Genomic DNA, 20,614 nt, shown 5'->3' on the forward strand with positions numbered 1-20,614 from the left:
AAAAAAGTCAAATGGCACGCCTCCCCTTCCGAGCCTTGCCGTGCACCCAAACAGTGGTTTACCCCCACATATGAGGTATCGGCATACTCAGGAGAAATTGCCCAACAAATTTTAGGATCCATTTTATCCTGTTGCCCATGTGAAAATGAAAGAATTGAGGCTAAAAGAAATTTTGTGTGAAAAAAAAGTACTTTTTCATTTTTGCGGATCAATTTGTGAAGCACCTGGGGGTTTAAAGTGCTCACTATGCCTCTAGATGAGTTCCTTGGGGGGTCTAGTTTCCAAAATGGGGTCACTTGTGGAGGAGCTCCAATGTTTAGGCACACAGGGGCTTTCCAAACGCGACATGGTGTCCGCTAACGATGGAGATAATTTTTCATTCAAAAAGTCAAATGGCGCTCCTTCCCTTCCGAGCCTTACCATGTGCCCAAACAGTGGTTTACCCCCACATGTGAGGTATTGGTGTACTCAGGAGAAATTGCCCAACAAAATTTAGGGTCCATTTTATCCTGTTGCCCATGTGAAAATGAAAAAATTGAGGCTAAAATAATTTTTTTGTGAAAAAAAAGTACTTTTTCATTTTTACGGATCAATTTGTGAAGCACCTGGGGGTTTAAAGTGCTCACTATGCTTCTAGATAAGTTCCTTGGGGGGTCTAGTTTCCAAAATGTGGTCACTTGTGGGGGAGCTCCAATGTTTAGGCACACGGGGGCTCTCCAAACGCGACATGGTGTCCGCTAAAGATTGGAGCCAATTTTTCATTCAAAAAGTCAAATGGCGCTCCTTCCCTTCCGAGCCCTGCCGTGCGCCCAAACAGTGGTTTACCCCCACATATGAGGTATCAGCGTACTCAAGACAAATTGGACAACAACGTTCGTGGTCCAGTTTCTCCTTTTACCCTTGGGAAAATAAAAAATTGTTGCTAAAAGATCATTTTTGTGACTAAAAAGTTAAATGTTCATTTTTTACTTCCATGTTGCTTCTGCTGCTGTGAAGCACCAGAAGGGTTAATAAACTTCTTGAATGTGGTTTTGAGCACCTTGAGGGGTGCAGTTTTTAGAATGGTGTCACTTTTGGGTATTTTCAGCCATATAGAACCCTCAAACTGACTTCAAATGTGAGGTGGTCCCTAAAAAAAATGGTTTTGTAAATTTTGTTGTAAAAATGAGAAATCACTGGTCAAATTTTAACCCTTATAACTTCCTAGCAAAAAAAAAATTTGTTTCCAAAATTGTGCTGATGTAAAGTAGACATGTGGGAAATGTTATTTATTAACTATTTTGTGTCACATAACTCTCTGGTTTAACAGAATAAAAATTCAAAATGTGAAAATTGCGAAATTTTCAAAATTTTTGCCAAATTTCCGTTTTTTTCACAAATAAACTCAGAAATTATCGACCTAAATTTACCACTAACATGAAGCCCAATATGTCACGAAAAAATAATCTCAGAATCGCTAGGATCCGTTGAAGCGTTCCTGAGTTATTACCTCATAAAGGGACACTGGTCAGAATTGCAAAAAACGGCAAGGTCATGAAGGGGTTAACTCCCGCACCAATCAGCGACCCAGGATTTCCATTAAGGAACTTACAGACAGACAGAAGTACCCCTTAGGCAATTATATATATAGATTAGTTACACTGCATTTAATCCACAACTCCACACTTTCCAGTATAATAGTTTTATTGATTCATACATCTGATTGTTTTCTTTACTGAAAATGCATTGTCATTGATATGAGTAGTCATTTCTATGGCTTCATTTCACATTACTTTGACATTCTATGTGTACAGATTTTCATTACATACAATGCTGCTAAAGCAAAAAATAAACCAAAAGCTTGCCATTGTGTAGCTCTGAAAAGTACTAACGTGTTTGCTGCTGAAGTCGCTCACATTTCAAGTAACTTAGAACAGGCAAATGAGTGACAGTGCATGTAGGCACAGGATCTCAGCGACTATCAAAATGATCTGAAACACATACTTCAAACAGGTACATGTATGGGCACACTCCAGATGCCGTAATGTTTTCAATATTTATTTCAATTTCCATGGTTGTGAAATTCCACAAACTGAGGCAAGGAACAGAAAGAAGGTCCCCATGACACTTCCCTTTCAACCCTATTCTTGGGAAAGACATTGCCGTGCTTTCTTATTCACCTTTGAAACGCGGCGGCCTTTTTTCCTTAAATGCTAGTAAGCCTTCAAGCCTATCTTTTGTTGGAATAACCTGTATAAGGAAGAAAAACAAATATTATAGGAAACAAAGAATGTCATTTAACAAAATGTATGCACATAATGTACTTGTTCCTTATGTAATACATATCAAGAATATATGCATGCTCGGTATCACCACCTGATATCAGGGACACACTATAGCAAGGAGAAACATATCTAACCTCAATGCCTCTAATTTCCACCTCTCTTTTTCCAGAATTTTCTCATGTTCACAGGGGTGCCGATCTTCCCAATCCACAACCCCAAAACATTCCTTTCAGGTGTGTTAGGGGATGTTCTAACAGGAAAAAACGGTGAACTTTTGCAGAGTTGTCCACCACTTTTTGTTATAAAAAAAATAAAATAAAATAATCTATACCCAACTGCTGATCCACCACCAATCCTCTGTAACGTTGCCCGTGTCCCGATATCCCGCTGCTTCTCGGTGGCACAGCCAAGGTCTCGTGTGCAAAGTCTGAAAATAAGCAGATAATCTATACCCAACTGCTGATCCCCCACCAATCCTCTGTAGCGCTGCCCATGTCCCCAATATCCCGCTGCTTCTCTAACATAATCCAGGTCCCCTGCAAGTCACAGAGCTTCCTCTTCCAGTTCATCATCAAGACATAGTACTGCTACAGCCAATCACTGGCAGCAGTAGTCACGCGTTCCTTACTGTAGCAGCCACTGATTGTCTGCAGCGGACACAGGAACTAGATGAGGAAGCTAGGAGACAAGTGGATGACCCAGAGTAGCGCAATCGAGGAGGGCCTGGGAGTAGTCATATAAGTATATACAGTAGTGTTCAAAATGATAGCAGTGTGTTGAAAAATGAGTTAATCATTAAATCTTTATACTAGTTTTTATTTCCATGCATTGGGAACATTGCACCGTTTCCTCATTCAAAATATGAAGAAAAATTTATATAATTTTAAAGGGAATCTGTCACCTCAACCTATAAACTGTGGCCACCGCCATTAGGAGCTTATCTACAGCATTCTGTAATGCTGTAGATAAGCCCCCAATGTAACCTGAAAGATAACAAAAATAAGCTAGATTATACTCGCCTGGGGGGGCGGTCTCGCTGAGGTCCGGCGCCTCCCATCTTCATATGATGACGTCCTCTTCCTTGCTTCTGTCGCGGCTCCTGCGCAGGCGTTCTTCTCTGCCCTGTTGAGGGCAGAGCAAAGTACTGCAGTGCGCAGGTGTCGGGAAAGGTCAGAGAGGCCCAGCGCCTGCGGACTGCAGTACTTTGCTCTGCCCTCAACAGGGCAGACAAAGTACGCCTGCGCCGGAGAAGCAGTGCGAAAACAAGAAGAGGACATCATCCTATGAAGATAGGAGGTGCCGGATCGGACCGCACCTGGGTGAGTATAATCTAACCTCTTTTTCTCATCTTTCAGGATACATCGGGGGCTTATCTACAGCTTTCCAGAATGCTATAGATAAGCCCCTGATGCTGGTGGGCGTAGCTCATCTTCGATTTTGGGGGTGACAGGTTCCCTTTAAGGCCTGGGGATTGGGAATTGTATCCGCTTAAGTACTTTTATTTTTTTTTTTTTTTTTTTTTTTTTACAGTGGGACTTTGTCAGGACTTCTTGCTAAGAGTTTAGCTTCACACAGGCGTCTTCTATCTGTCACAGTACTCAAAGGTAACTTGAGACTGTCTTTGAATATCCTGGAGCTGATCATTGGCTGAGACTTTGCCACTCTGGCTATTCTTCCACCTATTAGAATGGTAGTCCTCCGTTATCTTCCACGTCTCTCTGGTTTGGCTTTTCATTTTAAAGCATTGGAGATAATTTGGAGATAATTTTAGCTGAACAGTGTATCATTGTCTGCACTTCTTTATAAGTATGCTCTCCAATCAACTTTTTAATCAAAGTACGCTGTTCTTCTGAACAATGTCTCGAATGACCCATACTTCTCAGGCTTTAAAGGAGAAAGGCATGTACAACATGTCCTGGCTTCACCCTTAAATAAGGTCCACCTGATTTACACCTGTTTCTTTACAGAATGATTGACCTCCCTCACTAATAGAACTCCACACTACTATTATTTTGATTACACCCCCTTTCAATTAATTATTCTATTACACAGACTCAGAAACCTGCAGATCATGGTGTGGTGGTTTTCTTAGAATTTACTGCACCAACTGGGAAATTCTTTGACATGTGGTAATATCATTTATACCAAATATTATTAATCTGGTTAGTCATATTGGACCAATTATTTTGAACACTACTGTATATTGTTTGTTACATTCAAACTGTGCTGAATGTTTTCATAGCAAAAAATTGGTGGAAAACTCCTGTAAGTATTGTGTATGTGCAGTATGTATACTAAAAGGACCAGAATGAGTAGGAATAGTGGCCAGATCATGCACCAGAGAACACAGCTTGTGCTCAGACCATCTATTGAACAATATCTGTCATATAAAGATTGATTGCATATTACTAGAATCATGTTGTAGCGATATCCAAATGTACATGCTGTTTCAAGAATATACCAGTAAGTGCTCTGTAATTGTACTAAATGTTCCTGTGTCTTTGTTCCACAGGCAAAAATGCCAGAACCAAAGTGAGTATCAATTTCTACAAGTTTCCATCAAATCCTACTTTATAAATTTCTATCAAGTTTGACATTTCAGAAGGATAAGGTTCATCACAGAATAGGGCATGTGTTTTAACTGCCTACCTTCCAGAACCAGTATTAAATTTTATCTTTAATATAAGTGATTATAAAGTATTGATCTAGATCGGTCACATACACAGCCATAACAATGCATGTACATACATACCTACATACATTATATATATATATATATATATATATATATATATATATATATATATATATATATATATATATATATACACACACATATACATACATACAGTACAGACCAAAAGTTTGGACACACTTTCTCATTTAAAGATTTTCCTGTATTTTCATGACTATGAAACTTGCACATTCACACTGAAGGCATCAAAATCAAATCATGAATTGACACATGTGGAATTATGTACTTAACAAAAAAGTGTGAAACAACTGAAATTATGTGTTATATTCTAGGTTCTTCAAAGTAGCCACCTTTTGCTTTGATGACTGCTTTGCACACTCTTGGCATTCTCTTGGTGAGCTTCAAGAGGTAGTCACTGGGAATGGTTTTCACTTCACAGGTGTGCCCTGTCAGGTTTAATAAGTGGGATTTCTTGCCTTATAAATGGGGTTGGGACCATCAGTTGTGTTGTGCAGAAGTCTGGTGGATACACAGCTGAATAGACTGTTAGAATTTCTATTATGGCAAGAAAAAAAGCAGCTAAGTAAAGAAAAATGAGTGGCCATCATTACTTTAAGAAATGAAGGTCAGTCAGTCTGAAAAAATGGGAAAACTTTGAAAATGTCCCCAAGTACAGTGGCAAAAACCATCAAGTGCTACAAAAAACTGGCTCACATGAGGACCATCCCAGGAAAGGAAGACCAAGAGTCACCTCTGCTGATAAGTTTATCCAAGTCACCAGCCTCAGAAATCGCAGGTAAACAGCAGCTCAGATTAGAGACCAGGTTAATGCCACACAGAGTTCTAGCAGCAGACACATCTCTACAACAACTGTTAAGAGGAGACTTTGTGCAGCAGGCCTTCATGGTAAAATAGCTGCTAGGAAACCACTGCTAAGGACAGGCAACAAGCAGAAGAGACTTGTTTGGGCTAAAGAACACAAGGAATGGACATTAGACTAGTGGAAATCTGTGCTTTGGTCTGATGAGTCCAAATTTGAGATCTTTAGTTCCAACCACCGTGTCTTTGTGCGACACAGGAAAGGTGAACGGATGGACTCTACATGCCTGGTTCCCACCGTGAAGCATGGAGGAGGCGGTGTGATGGTGTGGGGTGCTTTGCTGGTGACACTGTTGGGGATTTATTCAAAATTGAAGGCATATTGAACCAGCATGGCTACCACAGCATCTTGCAGAGGCATGCTATTCCATCCGGTTTGCGTTTAGTTGGACCATCATTTATGTTTCAACAGGACAATGACCCCAAACACACCTCCAGGCTGTATAAGGGCTATTTGAGCATGAAGGAGAGTGATGGGGTGCTACGGCAGATGACCTGGCCTCCACAGTCACCACACCTGAACCCAATCGAGATGGTTTGGGGTGAGCTGGACCGCGGAGTGAAGGCAAAAGGGCCAACAAGTGCTAAGCATCTCTGAGAAATCCTTCAAAATTGTTGGGAGACCATTCCCGGTGACTACCTCTTGAAGCTCATCAAGACAATGCCAAGAGTGTGCAAGGCAGTCATCAAAGCAAAAGGTGGCTACTTTGAAGAACCTAGAATATAAGACATATCTTCAGTTGTTTCACACTTTTTGTTAAGTATATAATTCCACATGTGTTAATTCATAGTTTTGATGCCTTCAGTGTGAATGTACAATTTTCATAGTCATAAAAATACAAAGAAATCTTTAAATGAGAAGGCGTGTCCAAACTTTTGGTATGTACTGCATATATATGTATATATATATATATATATATATATATATATATATATATATATATCTATATATATATATATATATATATATATATATATATAGATATATATATAGATATATATATAGATATATATATACGCACACACACATATACACATATACACACACACACACAATCATGCAAACATATCACCAAAGGCGATGGACACACAGATCTGTATGTTCTACGCTTCTGTGAAAAACAAGGTCTTTAATAATGTAACTGTTTCGGTATACCACTTTGAGTGACTGCTGACAAAGCGACAAGCAGCAGAAATTAAATAAAATGCCACTCATGATAAAATCGCACATATTTTACTTCTGTAAACAACAGCAATGCATATGGTGTGGAGCCTAAAATGAATGCTGAAATTAACGTGCGGCTGTTTAGGAATCCTAAATTTAGCTAACTTGCATAAACACCATTTGCTGATTTCTGTGTGGGAGGCTTCACATTATAAAAACAATAACTCCTTTCTGCTGAAGAAATAAACAAACAAGAAATAAAACAATTAAGAACGCCCCTGCATGTAATCAAATCGGAAAATGTCAAACCCGAATATCCAGTTCTTTCAAATATTCAAGTTGTGAAGGAAGAAAATGTCACCGAGTTTCATATCAGATATTGTCTGGATGCTGTTATCTTGTGGGGGGTTAATAAACTCAATGTGTAAATGGGAAAATAATTGTAATTGCATTCATTAATGTAATGTTTAGTTGCAACATTATTTCCAAAGAACACTTTATCAGGACACAAAGGTGACATTTCCTGGTAAATACTAGCAATGCAACCGTTACTAATAACAATACAGACAATGACAGTGTAGTTAACCTTTTAACCCATTAAGGAAAAACCTATTTAGGTCTTAATGACTGTGGAGATCAGACTGAACCAAAGAATCCATCTTGTCTTCCTCCTGAGAAATCTGGTTTACAACAAGAAATTTGAGCAAACTTGACATTTTCTTTTATGGAAAGTAATCACGCGCGCATTTCTCCTTGAAATTGTAGCCTTTCATCCACATACCAGATATTGTAACTTTTCACTAGAATAGATTTGCTTTGTAAGTGATTGTGAAATATGAGCGCTTGTGCGCATGTCTGTAAAATGCCTAACTTTTTACTATATAAAGAAGGGGCAGCGCCCAGTGAGGCAGGCGTGCTCCAGGGCTAACCCTGTTTATGACCACACAACCTTTGTGCTGCGTGTCATTTACTTGGATCCCTACATCCAGGAAGCCAGGGACGGAAGAGGACTCAACATTTCTTGGCCGCCCGAACAGGGACCCGAGGCGAGAGTATCTGCTCGAGATTCACCTGCGGATACGGACAACGGAGATCTGGGATAATGGACGGCAAATGAACTGAAAAACCTGGCCAGGTAAGAGACATTATTAGTTCTCTTTTATCTGCCCTGTATTATCCGGAAGATCTCTACGAGCCGTGTCACGCTGGGTTAGTCTAGTAGTGAGTAGATACCTATAAAACTCGGGTTACCATATTGTATAGATTTATGAGTCTTGTCCCTGGCAGTGTGTGAACAGTGTGAAGGTTGTGGCATGTTGTGAAAGAAGAGCAAAAGTACGTAGAACAATAAGCCAAAATATTTGGGACACAAGCCTTATACACGAAAGTCAGCCTAACTGGGTCATGTGGTTGCGTCCTTTCGGGGAGACCTCCGCCCATGCTTGACTCTCTCTAAGTGCTTGAAACCCTTTATTTCTGGATAAGGTTTGATAGAATGAGCCCAGGACGCGGACCCATGAGCCTGGGACAAGTATGATATCTGAAACTGAGAGTTTTGTGATCTGTATGGTGTTGCTAGGTCTGTTTGCATGTGTAATAGCACTCAAGTACGTTTTACACGTTAGAAAAAACGGAGCAGACAAGCCCTTCAATATTTTAGCTCCTTAGGAGAGAAGGCAACGAGACGCCACCAACAGAGGAAGTGGTTGTCCAAACGTCACCTAGGGTAGTCATAGCTAGTATTGGGACAAAATGGGAAATAAACAGACAAAAACCGTCTTAGGACAAGTGGAAGCAGCAGATATCATACAGGAAAGATGTGGAAAGACAGTCAGAAGGCAGATTAGAAGGGTAAGAGAAAAATTGGGAATTTCAGAAGCACTTATGTTCAGTACAGAATGGGAAAGACTGAGTAAAGAACGAGGTGGAATTATCAAAGACAATGGGTGGGAAGAAATCATACACTGTATGATAAAGGTCTCAAAAACAGCTAAAGAGGAGAATTGGAAGTACGATCCAGACACTTCCAAATGGATCATGGGGAAGGGAAAATGTTGTGACATAATCCCTCCACCTTACCTAGATCCAAATGCCCAATCATTTGTACCATCTGGAGGAGCAGAAGGAGGAAAACAATTTCCAGCCTTGTATCCCAATCTTGGTGGGGTAGGAGGATGGGTATGTTCACACTGTGGACAACAAAATCCAGATTGGAGGAATGATTGCCTAGCCTGTGGTGCGCCTAGACATGGCACTGTACTTGCTCCTGTTAGGGTAGTACCAAGACCTTTTAGGGAAACAAATGCTGACGGGGTAATGGGAACTAGGTATCATCAAACTCGGCAATATTTCCCTTGGTCCCCTGCTGAAGGTATGTCTCTCTTGCATAACGCGCCAGACCCCACCCAGTTTCCAGTCAGATTTGCACAATATATACAGCAAATTATGCAGACTCACGCAGGAGTCTGGGCGGATGGAGAGGAATTATGTAGAATGAAAATGACTCCTGGTCTCTTCCAGGAATTACTGGCATATCTACAGGGACATAGGCCACAGGCAGGACAAGTGGGACAGGCAGGACAAGTAGGACAAGCAGGAGAAGGTGCCCTACAAACGGTAGAATCAGGCAATCAGTTCGTAGACCACTTAATAATTTTCATGAGGCAGAAACAGAGGCAGAGAGGAACAACGGGAGTGGTGGCTCAGAAACCTGGTCAATCAGTAGATGAGTATTATCTAGGGGTAGAAAATAGCTTTAGAGATGAAGGAATAGATCTGACCACTCCAGGAATGATGAGGTTAATTACAAAAACCTTCATAGATGGATTGTCTCCAAAAGTGAAGGAGAAACTTAAGGCCGCAACTCCTGATTGGAGAACCTTGGAAGACCCACACTTGGCTAGGCAAAAAGCCGTAGGGATAGAGTTGGATTTAAGAGAAAATCATAAGCCTGTCAGAATAGCGCAAGCAAACACAACAGGAGGGAGAGCAAGACATAATTTTCCTTGTCATTACTGCAAGAAACCAGGACATTTCCAGAGAGAATGTAGAAAGAAGCAGGCAGACATAAAATCAGGAAAATTTGTACCAAAGAATAAGCCCTCAGACATCCAACAGACATCCATAGTGGATGGTCCCATACCAGATTCAGATTGACTCAATGTGTTACAAACCTCCCTACCAGCTAGAAGACCTATGATACAGGTGAATGTAGGGGGGAGAGAGATTCCATTTTTGATAGATACAGGTGCAACTTCCTCAATTTTGAATCAAGATTTTCTTCCGAACCCGGAAGATATTTCACAACAAACAACTTTTACTGAGGGTTATGATGGGGTAATTCGAACACTGCCATATACTGTGCCCCTAGAGGTCTCATTAGGACCTAAATGTTTTGCATCCAGATTTTTGTATGCCAGAGGTGCCCCAACATGTTTGTTAGGAACTGATGTCCTAAAGAAATTAGAAGCTAATATCAATTTTAGGGAAGATGGCACAGTTATGCTGACTATCCCTGATGATGCAGAAACATTAGAACAATATGTCAGAATTCAGGCTTTTGAGGATCATACTGAAGAAAAAGAGTACACCACAGATCTAGACCTCTCAACGGTCCCAGAAACACTGTGGGCACAGGGTGACACTGATGTGGGATTATTGCATATCTCTCCTGTAAAACTATCTGTGCAACCAGGAACTGTTCTCCCACAGCTCAGACAATACCCTGTGAGTGCCCAGCAGGAACTAGCGATCACAAAACAGATAGAGGAATATAGAGAGAAAGGAGTTTTGGTAGAGATACAATCACCTGCTAACACTCCTCTGTATCCAGTCAAGAAGAGAACTCTTGATAAGAGTTCTATGCCCAAATATCGTATGGTACATGATCTAAGAGAAATAAACAAAGTTCTAGATCCAATCACCCCAGTTGTACCCAATCCTCATACGTTACTATCACAGATACCAGCCAGTTCTCAAGTGTTTACTGTAATAGATCTTTCAAATGCATTTTTCTCGGTTCCTTTACACCAAGACAGTTGGCATTTGTTTGCATTTACATTTAAGGGCAAACAGTTGGCGTGGACACGCCTTCCACAGGGAATGATACACTCCCCTACTCTTTATTCAAATGCCCTACAAACAGTCCTTCAGAGGTTTGAACCCGAACCACAGGTAGTAATTTTGCAGTATGTGGATGACCTACTACTTTGCTGCCCAGACCTAGAAACTGCAGAAAGGTCCACTGTAAGTTTACTATGTTTTCTAGAAAAAGAAGGGTGTAAAGTGAATAGACAAAAGTTACAAGTTTGTCAGACCAAAGTGGTCTTTCTAGGTCATTGCATTTCTCAAGGTAAAAAGCATCTTACACCTCAAAGAACTGAAGCAATAAGACAGATGAATGAGCCTAGAAATCATAAACAGCTACGAGCATTTTTAGGAATAGTGTCTCATTGTAGACAATGGATTATACATGCCAGTCAACTAATGCAACCACTGTATGACTGTGTAAAAAGTGAACCTTACCTGTTGACAAAAGAAGGTCAGATTTCGTTCCAACAATTAAAAGATGCCCTTGTTTCAGCTCCAGCGTTAGGGCTACCAGACTACACTAAACCATTTCAGCTTATGGCTGCAGAAGTTGATTCCCATGCTACAGGAGTTCTTACCCAGAAGCATGCAGGGAAACAAAGACCAATTGCATATCTTTCAGCAAGGTTAGATCCCGTAGCTAGAGCAGCGCCAACCTGTGTACGTGTAGTTGTTGCTGTCTCACTATTGTTGGACAAAGCATCAGAAATTGTCCTAGAGTATCCACTCACAGTTCAAACTACACATGATGTTTATGGGATATTAAACCAGGTCCAACCAAAACACATTTCCATGGCCAGACATTTGCGGCTGCAGTGTTCTTTGCTGCTCCCCTCTACTATCACATTTACAAGGCTTCAGACTCTCAATTTAGCTACACTGCTACCTCTCGAGTCTGAAGGGGGGAATAAGGACACTGATCCACACGCAAATTTTTTCCCTACAGACACACATGATTGTACAGAGCTCATTTTACAAGAAACGGTAGGCTTACCCAATGTATCCGAAACACCACTTCAAAATCCAGATTTAGAGCTGTTTATAGATGGTAGTAGGTTTGCAGATGACACAGGTAACTTCCATACAGGGTATGCAGTTGTGTCAGAATCTGAAACTCTCAAAGCAGAACCACTTCCACCGAAACAGTCTGCACAAGAAGCAGAACTAACAGCATTGATTGAAGCGCTAAAAATAGCTGAGAATCAGACAGTTAATATATACACTGATTCTAGGTATGCACATGGTATTGTGTTTGATTTTGGAGTAATCTGGAGAGCTAGAGGTTACATGACAGCGTCAGGACAACCTGTAAAACATGCTTCTCTGAACAAACAGATTTTAGAGGCTGTACAAGAAACAAAAGAAGTAGCAGTAATCAAGGTAGCTGCACATGTGAGACTCGACACTAGGGAATCTAGGGGAAATGATAGGGCTGATAAAGCAGCCAAAGCAGCAGCAGTCAAACCCTTACAACAGGTTCATACTGTAAACCCCACAGAAAATACTGAAGATAGACTGAGACAAGCACAGGAAGATGCAGGAGAAGAGGAGAGGGACAGGTGGAAAAAGGAAGGGGCAGAAGAACAAGCAGGAATTTGGAAGAAAGATGGACTAATATGTCTACCTAGAGCCTGGTACCCGATTGTAGTTGGTGGATTGCACCACCCTACTCATGTGTCTGCAAATGCAATGACACTACTGGCAAAGCAAGTCTGGTTGGCTCCAGGTTTTGGCAACTATGCAAGAGACTATTGTGCTGCATGCGTTATATGCCTGGCACATAATCCCGGACAGACAACAAAGACCCCTATGAAGCACCACGTCCGACCTCTCTACCCGTTTCAGCGATTACAGATAGACTTTATCCAGCTGCCAAAAAGTAATGGGTATGAGTATGTGTTGGTGTGTGTGGACATGTTCTCGGGGTGGCCAGAGGCCTATCCAGTTCGGAAGGCTTCAGCTAAAAACACTGCTGTAAAGCTAGTTGCCGAACTGGTGCCCCGTTATGGTCTCCCTGAAGTGATCGAGTCAGATAGGGGTACTCATTTCACTGGAGAAATATTTCAAAATGTACTGAAAATGTTGGGTGTTGAAAGTCAGTTACACACTCCGTATCATCCACAAAGTTCTGGTAAGGTGGAACGCATGAATGGAACTTTAAAATTAAAAATACAGAAAGCCATGGCTGAAACAGGAAAGCCTTGGACAGAATGCCTTCCACTGGCCCTTTACTCAATACGCAATACCCCAAGGGGTAAGACTAAACTGTCTCCATATGAAATTTTGTTTGGCAGGACTGCCAATTTAGGATGTTATTTTCCACAACAACTTGTGTTAAATGTAGAATCATTGACTTCTTATGTGCAAAATCTTCAGAAACAATTAAGTAAGGTGCATGCACAAGTTTTTGCTTCCCTTCCAGATCCTGACAACACTGTAGGAAGTCACAAGTTGGAACCAGGTGATCAAGTCTATGTAAAAAGACACACCAGAAAGGCTCTTGAACCAAGATTTGACGGACCCTTCCAAGTCCTGTTGACAACACCTACATCAGTCAAGCTTGAAGGAAAGGCATCATGGATACATGCAAGCCATTGCAAAAAAGCAGGACAAAACTCATGATATTGATGTTAATAATGTTAACCTCAACGGAGGCATGGGATAGACTGAATTCTCTAGCCCCTTTGAACAATAGATTTGTACAACATCATAGAAAATTAGTACATGACTTGTTAAATAATACGCAACCCCTGGCAGATTGTTGGATCTGTACCCATTCACCAGTATCAGCCACAAGTATACCTTTTCTAGCAGTTCCCGTGTCAGTTGAAGAAATATTCGCTTGGCCTAATTGTTCAGACAACCTGGCCAACAACCAAACTGGTAATACTAGGCTGTGGAATACTACAATCGCCATACCAATTGTGGGATGGGTAGAATTTCCTTGGTGGCAGGGTAATCTCTCAGGGACTGGTACACATCTACAATATTTGGCCTATAAGGGTGGGGCCTGGGTACCTAGGAATAAGACTGGATTAACTAATTTAGGACAGGTCCCCACAGAAAATCTACAGCTCAGTTTCAGTACAACCGCCGATCCCTCTGATGCTTTCAAACCTGTAGTATTGGAAAGATACATACATAATAGAAAATGGGAACATTCTGAGTTGTTCCCCCAAGGTGATGCAAACAGTTGTACAAGTAAGCCAGGGAACTTGGTTTGTAATGAATCCGATGAGTATGTCAACGGAATGCCTGTATGTGGGAATCCCGCAGCCGGGTACTGTAGCCCCTTGGGACAAAAACCCTCTTGGTGTATGCTTCAGAATGTATCTAGTTTTGTGGATTTGGCTCACAGATTGGTATTGCAGCACTCAGCTCTATGGGATCTGCCTGAAGGTACATTTTGGATATGCGGAGAAGGAGCATATAAATGGCTTCCCGTAGGTGTAAAGGGTACTTGTACATTAGGACGCCTAACCCCGGCTACTTTCATAATTTCAAATAAACAAGTAAATATGCAAGCCGTGCCCAAGCACACACTGTATAAAAGAGCTACAGATAACTCACCACGCCCCTCGGGGAGGCCACATATAGTACAAATGGGAATTCCCAACAAAATTGTTAGTACCATTTTTATTTATCCTATGTTAACACAAATGTGGGATAAATTAGTTAGAGCCACAGATTACCTAGATGATCAGATCTGGGATATATTGGATATACTAAACACTAGTATAGCTGTACAGAATCAGCTTATAATAGTCGTCAATCAACATACCCTGGTATTGGATTACCTAACTGCCTCACAAGGGGGTATGTGTCAAATCATTGGACCCACCTGCTGTCATTATATAGACCCGAATAGTACTATGAGTATGACATTTAAATTAAAGGACGTACAACGACTCAGAGATCAGTATGACAAAGACAATGACCAGAATAAGGATAGCTGGTGGTCAGATACCTTTTCTTTTCTCAACCCAGCCAACTGGTTCAGAGGGATTGGTGGGTGGGTTGCTGGGATTATGCAGAGCATTATACATATAGTTATGATTATTGTAATCATATATGTATTATTCAAGATTGTGCTCAAGGGTATCTCAGTATGCACCGATAAATTTTGTGTAATAGATGCAAGAGTATAAAGTTTTTATGTTATCTTTTAGTGATTCTAATTATTATTGTCGAACTAATTTTTGTTTTTATATATTAGTATACTGCTGTATAAAGAAGAAAATGCATAGACTTTATGCAAGAATTTGTAATAGATTATAAAAGAATATGTCAAAGGGGGGAATTGTGGAGATCAGACTGAACCAAAGAATCCATCTTGTCTTCCTCCTGAGAAATCTGGTTTACAACAAGAAATTTGAGCAAACTTGACATTTTCTTTTATGGAAAGTAATCACGCGCGCATTTCTCCTTGAAATTGTAGCCTTTCATCCACATACCAGATATTGTAACTTTTCACTAGAATAGATTTGCTTTGTAAGTGATTGTGAAATATGAGCGCTTGTGCGCATGTCTGTAAAATGCCTAACTTTTTACTATATAAAGAAGGGGCAGCGCCCAGTGAGGCAGGCGTGCTCCAGGGCTAACCCTGTTTATGACCACACAACCTTTGTGCTGCGTGTCATTTACTTGGATCCCTACATCCAGGAAGCCAGGGACGGAAGAGGACTCAACAATGACCAATTTATTTATTCCTTTTTTTTTCCAGATTTTTTTTTCTATCAATGTAGCAGTTTGAGGAGGCGTTTCTTTTTTTGTGGGAGTCATATGTTTGAATAGCAAATTTTTGAGTTACAAAGAGCTTTAACACCAACTTTTATTAACTCTTCCTTGGCGAGAGGAGTAAAACAAAAGAGCAAATCCATCATAGTATGTTGCATTATAAAGATAGCACCATTCAATGTGCAGTACGCATATCATGGCATAGTTATTCTGCTAGTCATTAATTAGGACTCATTCGGACAACTGTTTTAATTGGACGAGTGCTATCTGTAGTTTTGACGGATAGTATTCGTGCCCCTTTTGTTTTATGGGGCTGTGAGCATGTCCGATTATTTCCTCAAACTGAGTGGTCAGAGGAAAAAAGTTGCAGCATGCGCGATTTGCATCCTATAGTCAGCTAGCACTAGCCCATTCATGTCTGAGGGTCTGTGAAAGAAAAATATCGGACCTTACTCAGATGACATACAAGTGCAGTCTTATTTTTATGGACTGACTTCATGGAGAAGTTGGAGAAACTTTTTTCTCTTCATCTTCAAGAAACTCGGATAGACACAGTATATACACTAAAATAAAGGTAACACTAAAATCCCACATCCTAGATATCACTGAATGAAATATTACAGTTGCAAATCTTTATTCATTACATAGTGGAATGTGTGGAGAACAATAAAACCTAAAAATGATCAATGAAAATCAAAATTAATATGGAGGTCTGGATTTGGAATGATACTTAAAATCAAAGTGAAAAATCAAATTACAGGCTGGTCCAACTTCATTGGAAATGCCTTAAGACAAGGAAATGATGCTCGGTAGTGTCTGTGGCCTCCACATGCCTGTATGACCTCCCTACAACACCTGGGCATGCTCCTGATGAGGCAGATGTTCTCCTGAGGGGTCACTTCCCAGACCTGGATTAAAGCATCCGCCAACTCCTGGACAGTCTGTGGCGCAACAAAGAAAAAACAGCCGATAGCACGTCAGTCCCAAGATGCACGTTCAATGACCCAAATAGACAAAGTGATACAAACAATAGAAAGGAACAGCATTCAGTCCAGGTGATCAAAAAGAAAAAGCATTTATTTTGCCATGGCGGAATAAAGGCTTTTTTCTTTTTCATCACCTGGACTGGATGCTGTTCCTTTCTACAGTCTGTGGCACAACGTGACGTTGGTGAATGGAAAGAGATATGACATGCCAGATGTGCTTGATTGGACTCAGGTCTGGGGAAAGAGTAGGCTAGTACATAGCATCAATGCCTTCATCATGCAAGAACTACTGAAACACTGACATGAGGCCTAGCATTGGCGTGCATCAGAAGGAACCCAGGACCCAGTGCACCTGCATATGATAGCAACACCTAAACAAAACCAGGATCCCTAAAATCTAACCTTTATTAGTAATCACTAAAAAACTCTTTCCATAGATAATTATAAAGGATTAAAAAAGGCAACAAATTGTGTACCTATAAGGTCCTAGGGGATACCTACGCTTAATACTGCCTAGCAGTGGGGGTTGGCACCCTAATTTGCTGCGGTTGGCGCCCCCACTCAACGTCGTCTTGCCCTAGTATTCCCTAATTAAGGAACCCTAGAAAGACACTGGAAATCCCTATCGGAAAAATACTGCCTGGCAGTGGGGGTAGGCGCCCTAATGTGAAGCGGTAGGCGCCCCCACTCGACGTCGACTAACCCTAGGAACCCTACAAAACCCCTAAATAGGGAGAAGAAAATAAAGAAATGTCCCAAAACACCCAAACACCAAAAATAACAAAAAATAGAAAAAACCCAAAAACCAAATATTAACAAAATATCTTTTGTATACGTACAAGAAGAAATTTTTTTTTTTTTTGTACATTAGACGTCCAAAAAATGGAACAGGATATGCCTCCACACAAAAAAAAGAGGAATCAAAAAATAAATTGGTGTATGAGATGTAATAATATCAATATTGTTCAGATAAAACATATGTTCGGCTACCTGGGTACTGGAGTACAGGGTTAATAAATGTGCAGATAGAAATAACACTCTGATATTGATGATAATGACAGTAACAACTCCATCAACCCAAGATAGCGACAACCTGATGAAACCAGCACTTTAGTCAATGTATAATATTGATTTCAATAAGCAGGTGCTCATATCACATTCATAGAGCAGTAGATAATGCTACTACCACAGAATGCATATTACAAAGGAATATATCCAATAAGTCCCACAAACTTGGGGTCCCCAAAGAGGCAATGCTTACTATACAGGGACACAATCATCACCGCTGTCAAAAAAAATATATATATTGGCACGGTTTTGATACTCATCTGTCAGCTTGTGGAAAAACTTTGGGCACCGCTGAGTAAATGCCTATGTCACATCAAGCGCTGGACATCAGTCTCCCGAGCACCACCCGACGCGTTTCCCCCCCATAGGTATAACGGGGGTTCATCAGGGGTTATGTGGCTACACAGAAGATATACAGACTCTGTCACGTCTGTCACATGTGCTCATTTTGAACCTGTTCTCATAGGTCGCCAATGTCAAATCTGCCAATCTTGATGTTCCCTGGCAAATGCCAATCGCCCTGCATGGTGTTGGGCTTTAAGCACCACACCCACTTGTGGACGTCAAGCCCTCATACCATCCTCATGGAGGCTGCTTCTGACAGTTTGAGCAGACACATGGATGTTAGTGGCCTGCTGGAGGTCATTTTCCAGGACTCTGGCACTGCTCCTACTGTTCCTCCTTGCACAAAGAAGGAGGTAGTGGTCCTGCTGCTGCGTTGTTGCCCTCCTATGGCCCCCTCCATGTCTCCTGGGGGTACTGCCCTGTCTCCTGTATCTATTCCATGCTCTGGACACTGTGCTGACAGATATCTTGCCACAGCTTGCCTTGATGTGCCATCCTGGATGAGCTGTACTACCTGAACAACTTCTGTGGGTTGTAGACACTGCCTCATGCTACTGAACAGAACCTCTAGGGGTGAGGGTAATGACGAAGTGCAAAAATAACCAGAACAGCAGCCAAAAAGGATAAACAGAGAAACTGTCTGAGGTCACCCCCTGAAGAACCACTGGTTTATAGGGGCTGTCTTGCTAATTGTTCATCATTTCTACCTTTTGACTATATTCCATTTACACAACAGCAGGAGAAATTGATTCATAATGAATGTTGCTTCATAACTGGGCAGGCTGATTTCACAGAAGTGTGATGGACTTGGAGTTACATTGTATTGTTTTTAAGTGTTCCCTTTATTTTCTTGAGTACACACAGAGAGGTGGGACGAGCAAAGACGTTAATTCTGGCATTGTTTTTTTTTTTTTTCAAAATTTCTACGTGCAAATTAAAACAAGTTTTAATTAAATAGACCCAGCCATTATGCAGTAATACCAATTATGTGTGGGTCTTTTTTTTTTTTTTTTTTTTTACTTTCTTTTATTTTTATATTATAAAGCATTTTTAAATGGGAAAACATTTTTTTGTGTTTTTTTCATTTATATATATTTTAGACATTTTATTATGTTTTTCACTTTTTATTTTAATTCCACTAGGTAACTTGAACTTCAATGAGCATGATCGCTCATATAAAAACTGACAGGCATTCAATTAGACCATGACTTAGGTGGAGTCTAATAGTAGTAAAATAGCAGCCATGTACGGGGCCATTGGTAGGCCCCCAGCTGACATAGGAACATGTTGGCACCCGTAAATCGCAAGCAAAGGATTAAACTGCAAGAATCAGCACGTGAATTTGAGACAGAAGCAGGACTAAATAATTAGAGTTTATTTCAATGGCGGAAAAAAATTTGGAAATTTGAAAGAAAAGAAAATTTTGCTCATGTTACCATTTTCTGATGCCTGTAGTTTTAATTTTTCGGAAAATGGGGCAGTGTGATGGCTTATTTTTTGCACCCTGAGCTGATGTTTGTGTGGATACCATTCACAAGATTATCGTAATGACTGGCACCGGGGTCATCAGCAGGCCCCCAGCTGTCATGGCAACCTATCGGCACCTCGCCATCAAAGGCAGGGACACGATTTTTCACATAAATGTACATCAAAGGTCATGAAAAGGTAATGTAACAAAGTCATGTGATCGAGTACAAATGCATACCTGTGCATAGCATGCTTCTTCTATGGCTAAGCCTGTTGCCAAATCCACCTGCAATTAGAAAGCATTACAGGATTAATGTGTATCTTGTACAGCAAAGTGCTATATGATCTTATTAGAAGTTCAGGGTTTTGACTGAGGTTTAAAATATGATATGTTATCTGTGCAAAAAAACAATCTGTTCAATAAATATTAGTGACATTATTTTACAATATAAATTACATACATATTGTTAGATACATCTTAGACCCGATGAGGTCTTTTGAAAATCCATGAGAGCTGTGTCACCTTTTTTGAAAGCATCCCGGTATAATATTAAATTTAGAATATTCTGAGAATGGCCTTTAGTGTTCAAATTGCTGCCTCCATTTTGCAGAAACTGATGTTTAATTAAACATGCTTTTTAGACTGCTCGGTGCACCCTTGGTGTGGCCAAGAGGCTCAGGACACCATTATGCCCACTGGTTTTGCATACTCTGCCATCTTCCTCCTTGGTGCCTGACTGTGCTGGCTTGCCTGGAACAAGCATTCTCTAAAGAATATGATAGGCAAGCCGGTGATTAGAACACTAAGGGCTCATACCCTTAAAAAAAGGTCCGAACCACAAGAAAAATTTCTTCACAGCAGGTATCATTTAAATCTGTGTAAGAGTAGAAACATGACAATGCCTGTAGTTTACTTAGC

The 20,614-nt window shown here is 40.7% G+C and overlaps 1 protein-coding gene across 2 annotated transcripts in view; it reads right to left on the reverse strand.

Annotated features, from left to right (window-relative positions):
• Window positions 1–1,665: 1,665 nt before the first annotated feature.
• Window positions 1,666–20,614, reverse strand: part of AUH (AU RNA binding methylglutaconyl-CoA hydratase) — a 396,720-nt gene continuing 377,771 nt past the window's right edge. For both annotated transcript variants that reach the window (XM_077299923.1, XM_077299922.1), the window contains 2 exons: window positions 19,934–19,981; window positions 1,666–2,229 (listed from right to left, as the gene is read on the reverse strand). In XM_077299923.1, coding sequence (XP_077156038.1) covers window positions 2,152–2,229; window positions 19,934–19,981 — 126 coding nt within the window. In that variant the 3' untranslated portion in view covers window positions 1,666–2,151. The remainder of the gene's footprint in view (window positions 2,230–19,933; window positions 19,982–20,614) is intronic.

This window comes from Ranitomeya variabilis, chromosome 1 (assembly GCF_051348905.1).
Source record: "Ranitomeya variabilis isolate aRanVar5 chromosome 1, aRanVar5.hap1, whole genome shotgun sequence".
Taxonomy (NCBI): domain Eukaryota; kingdom Metazoa; phylum Chordata; class Amphibia; order Anura; family Dendrobatidae; genus Ranitomeya; species Ranitomeya variabilis.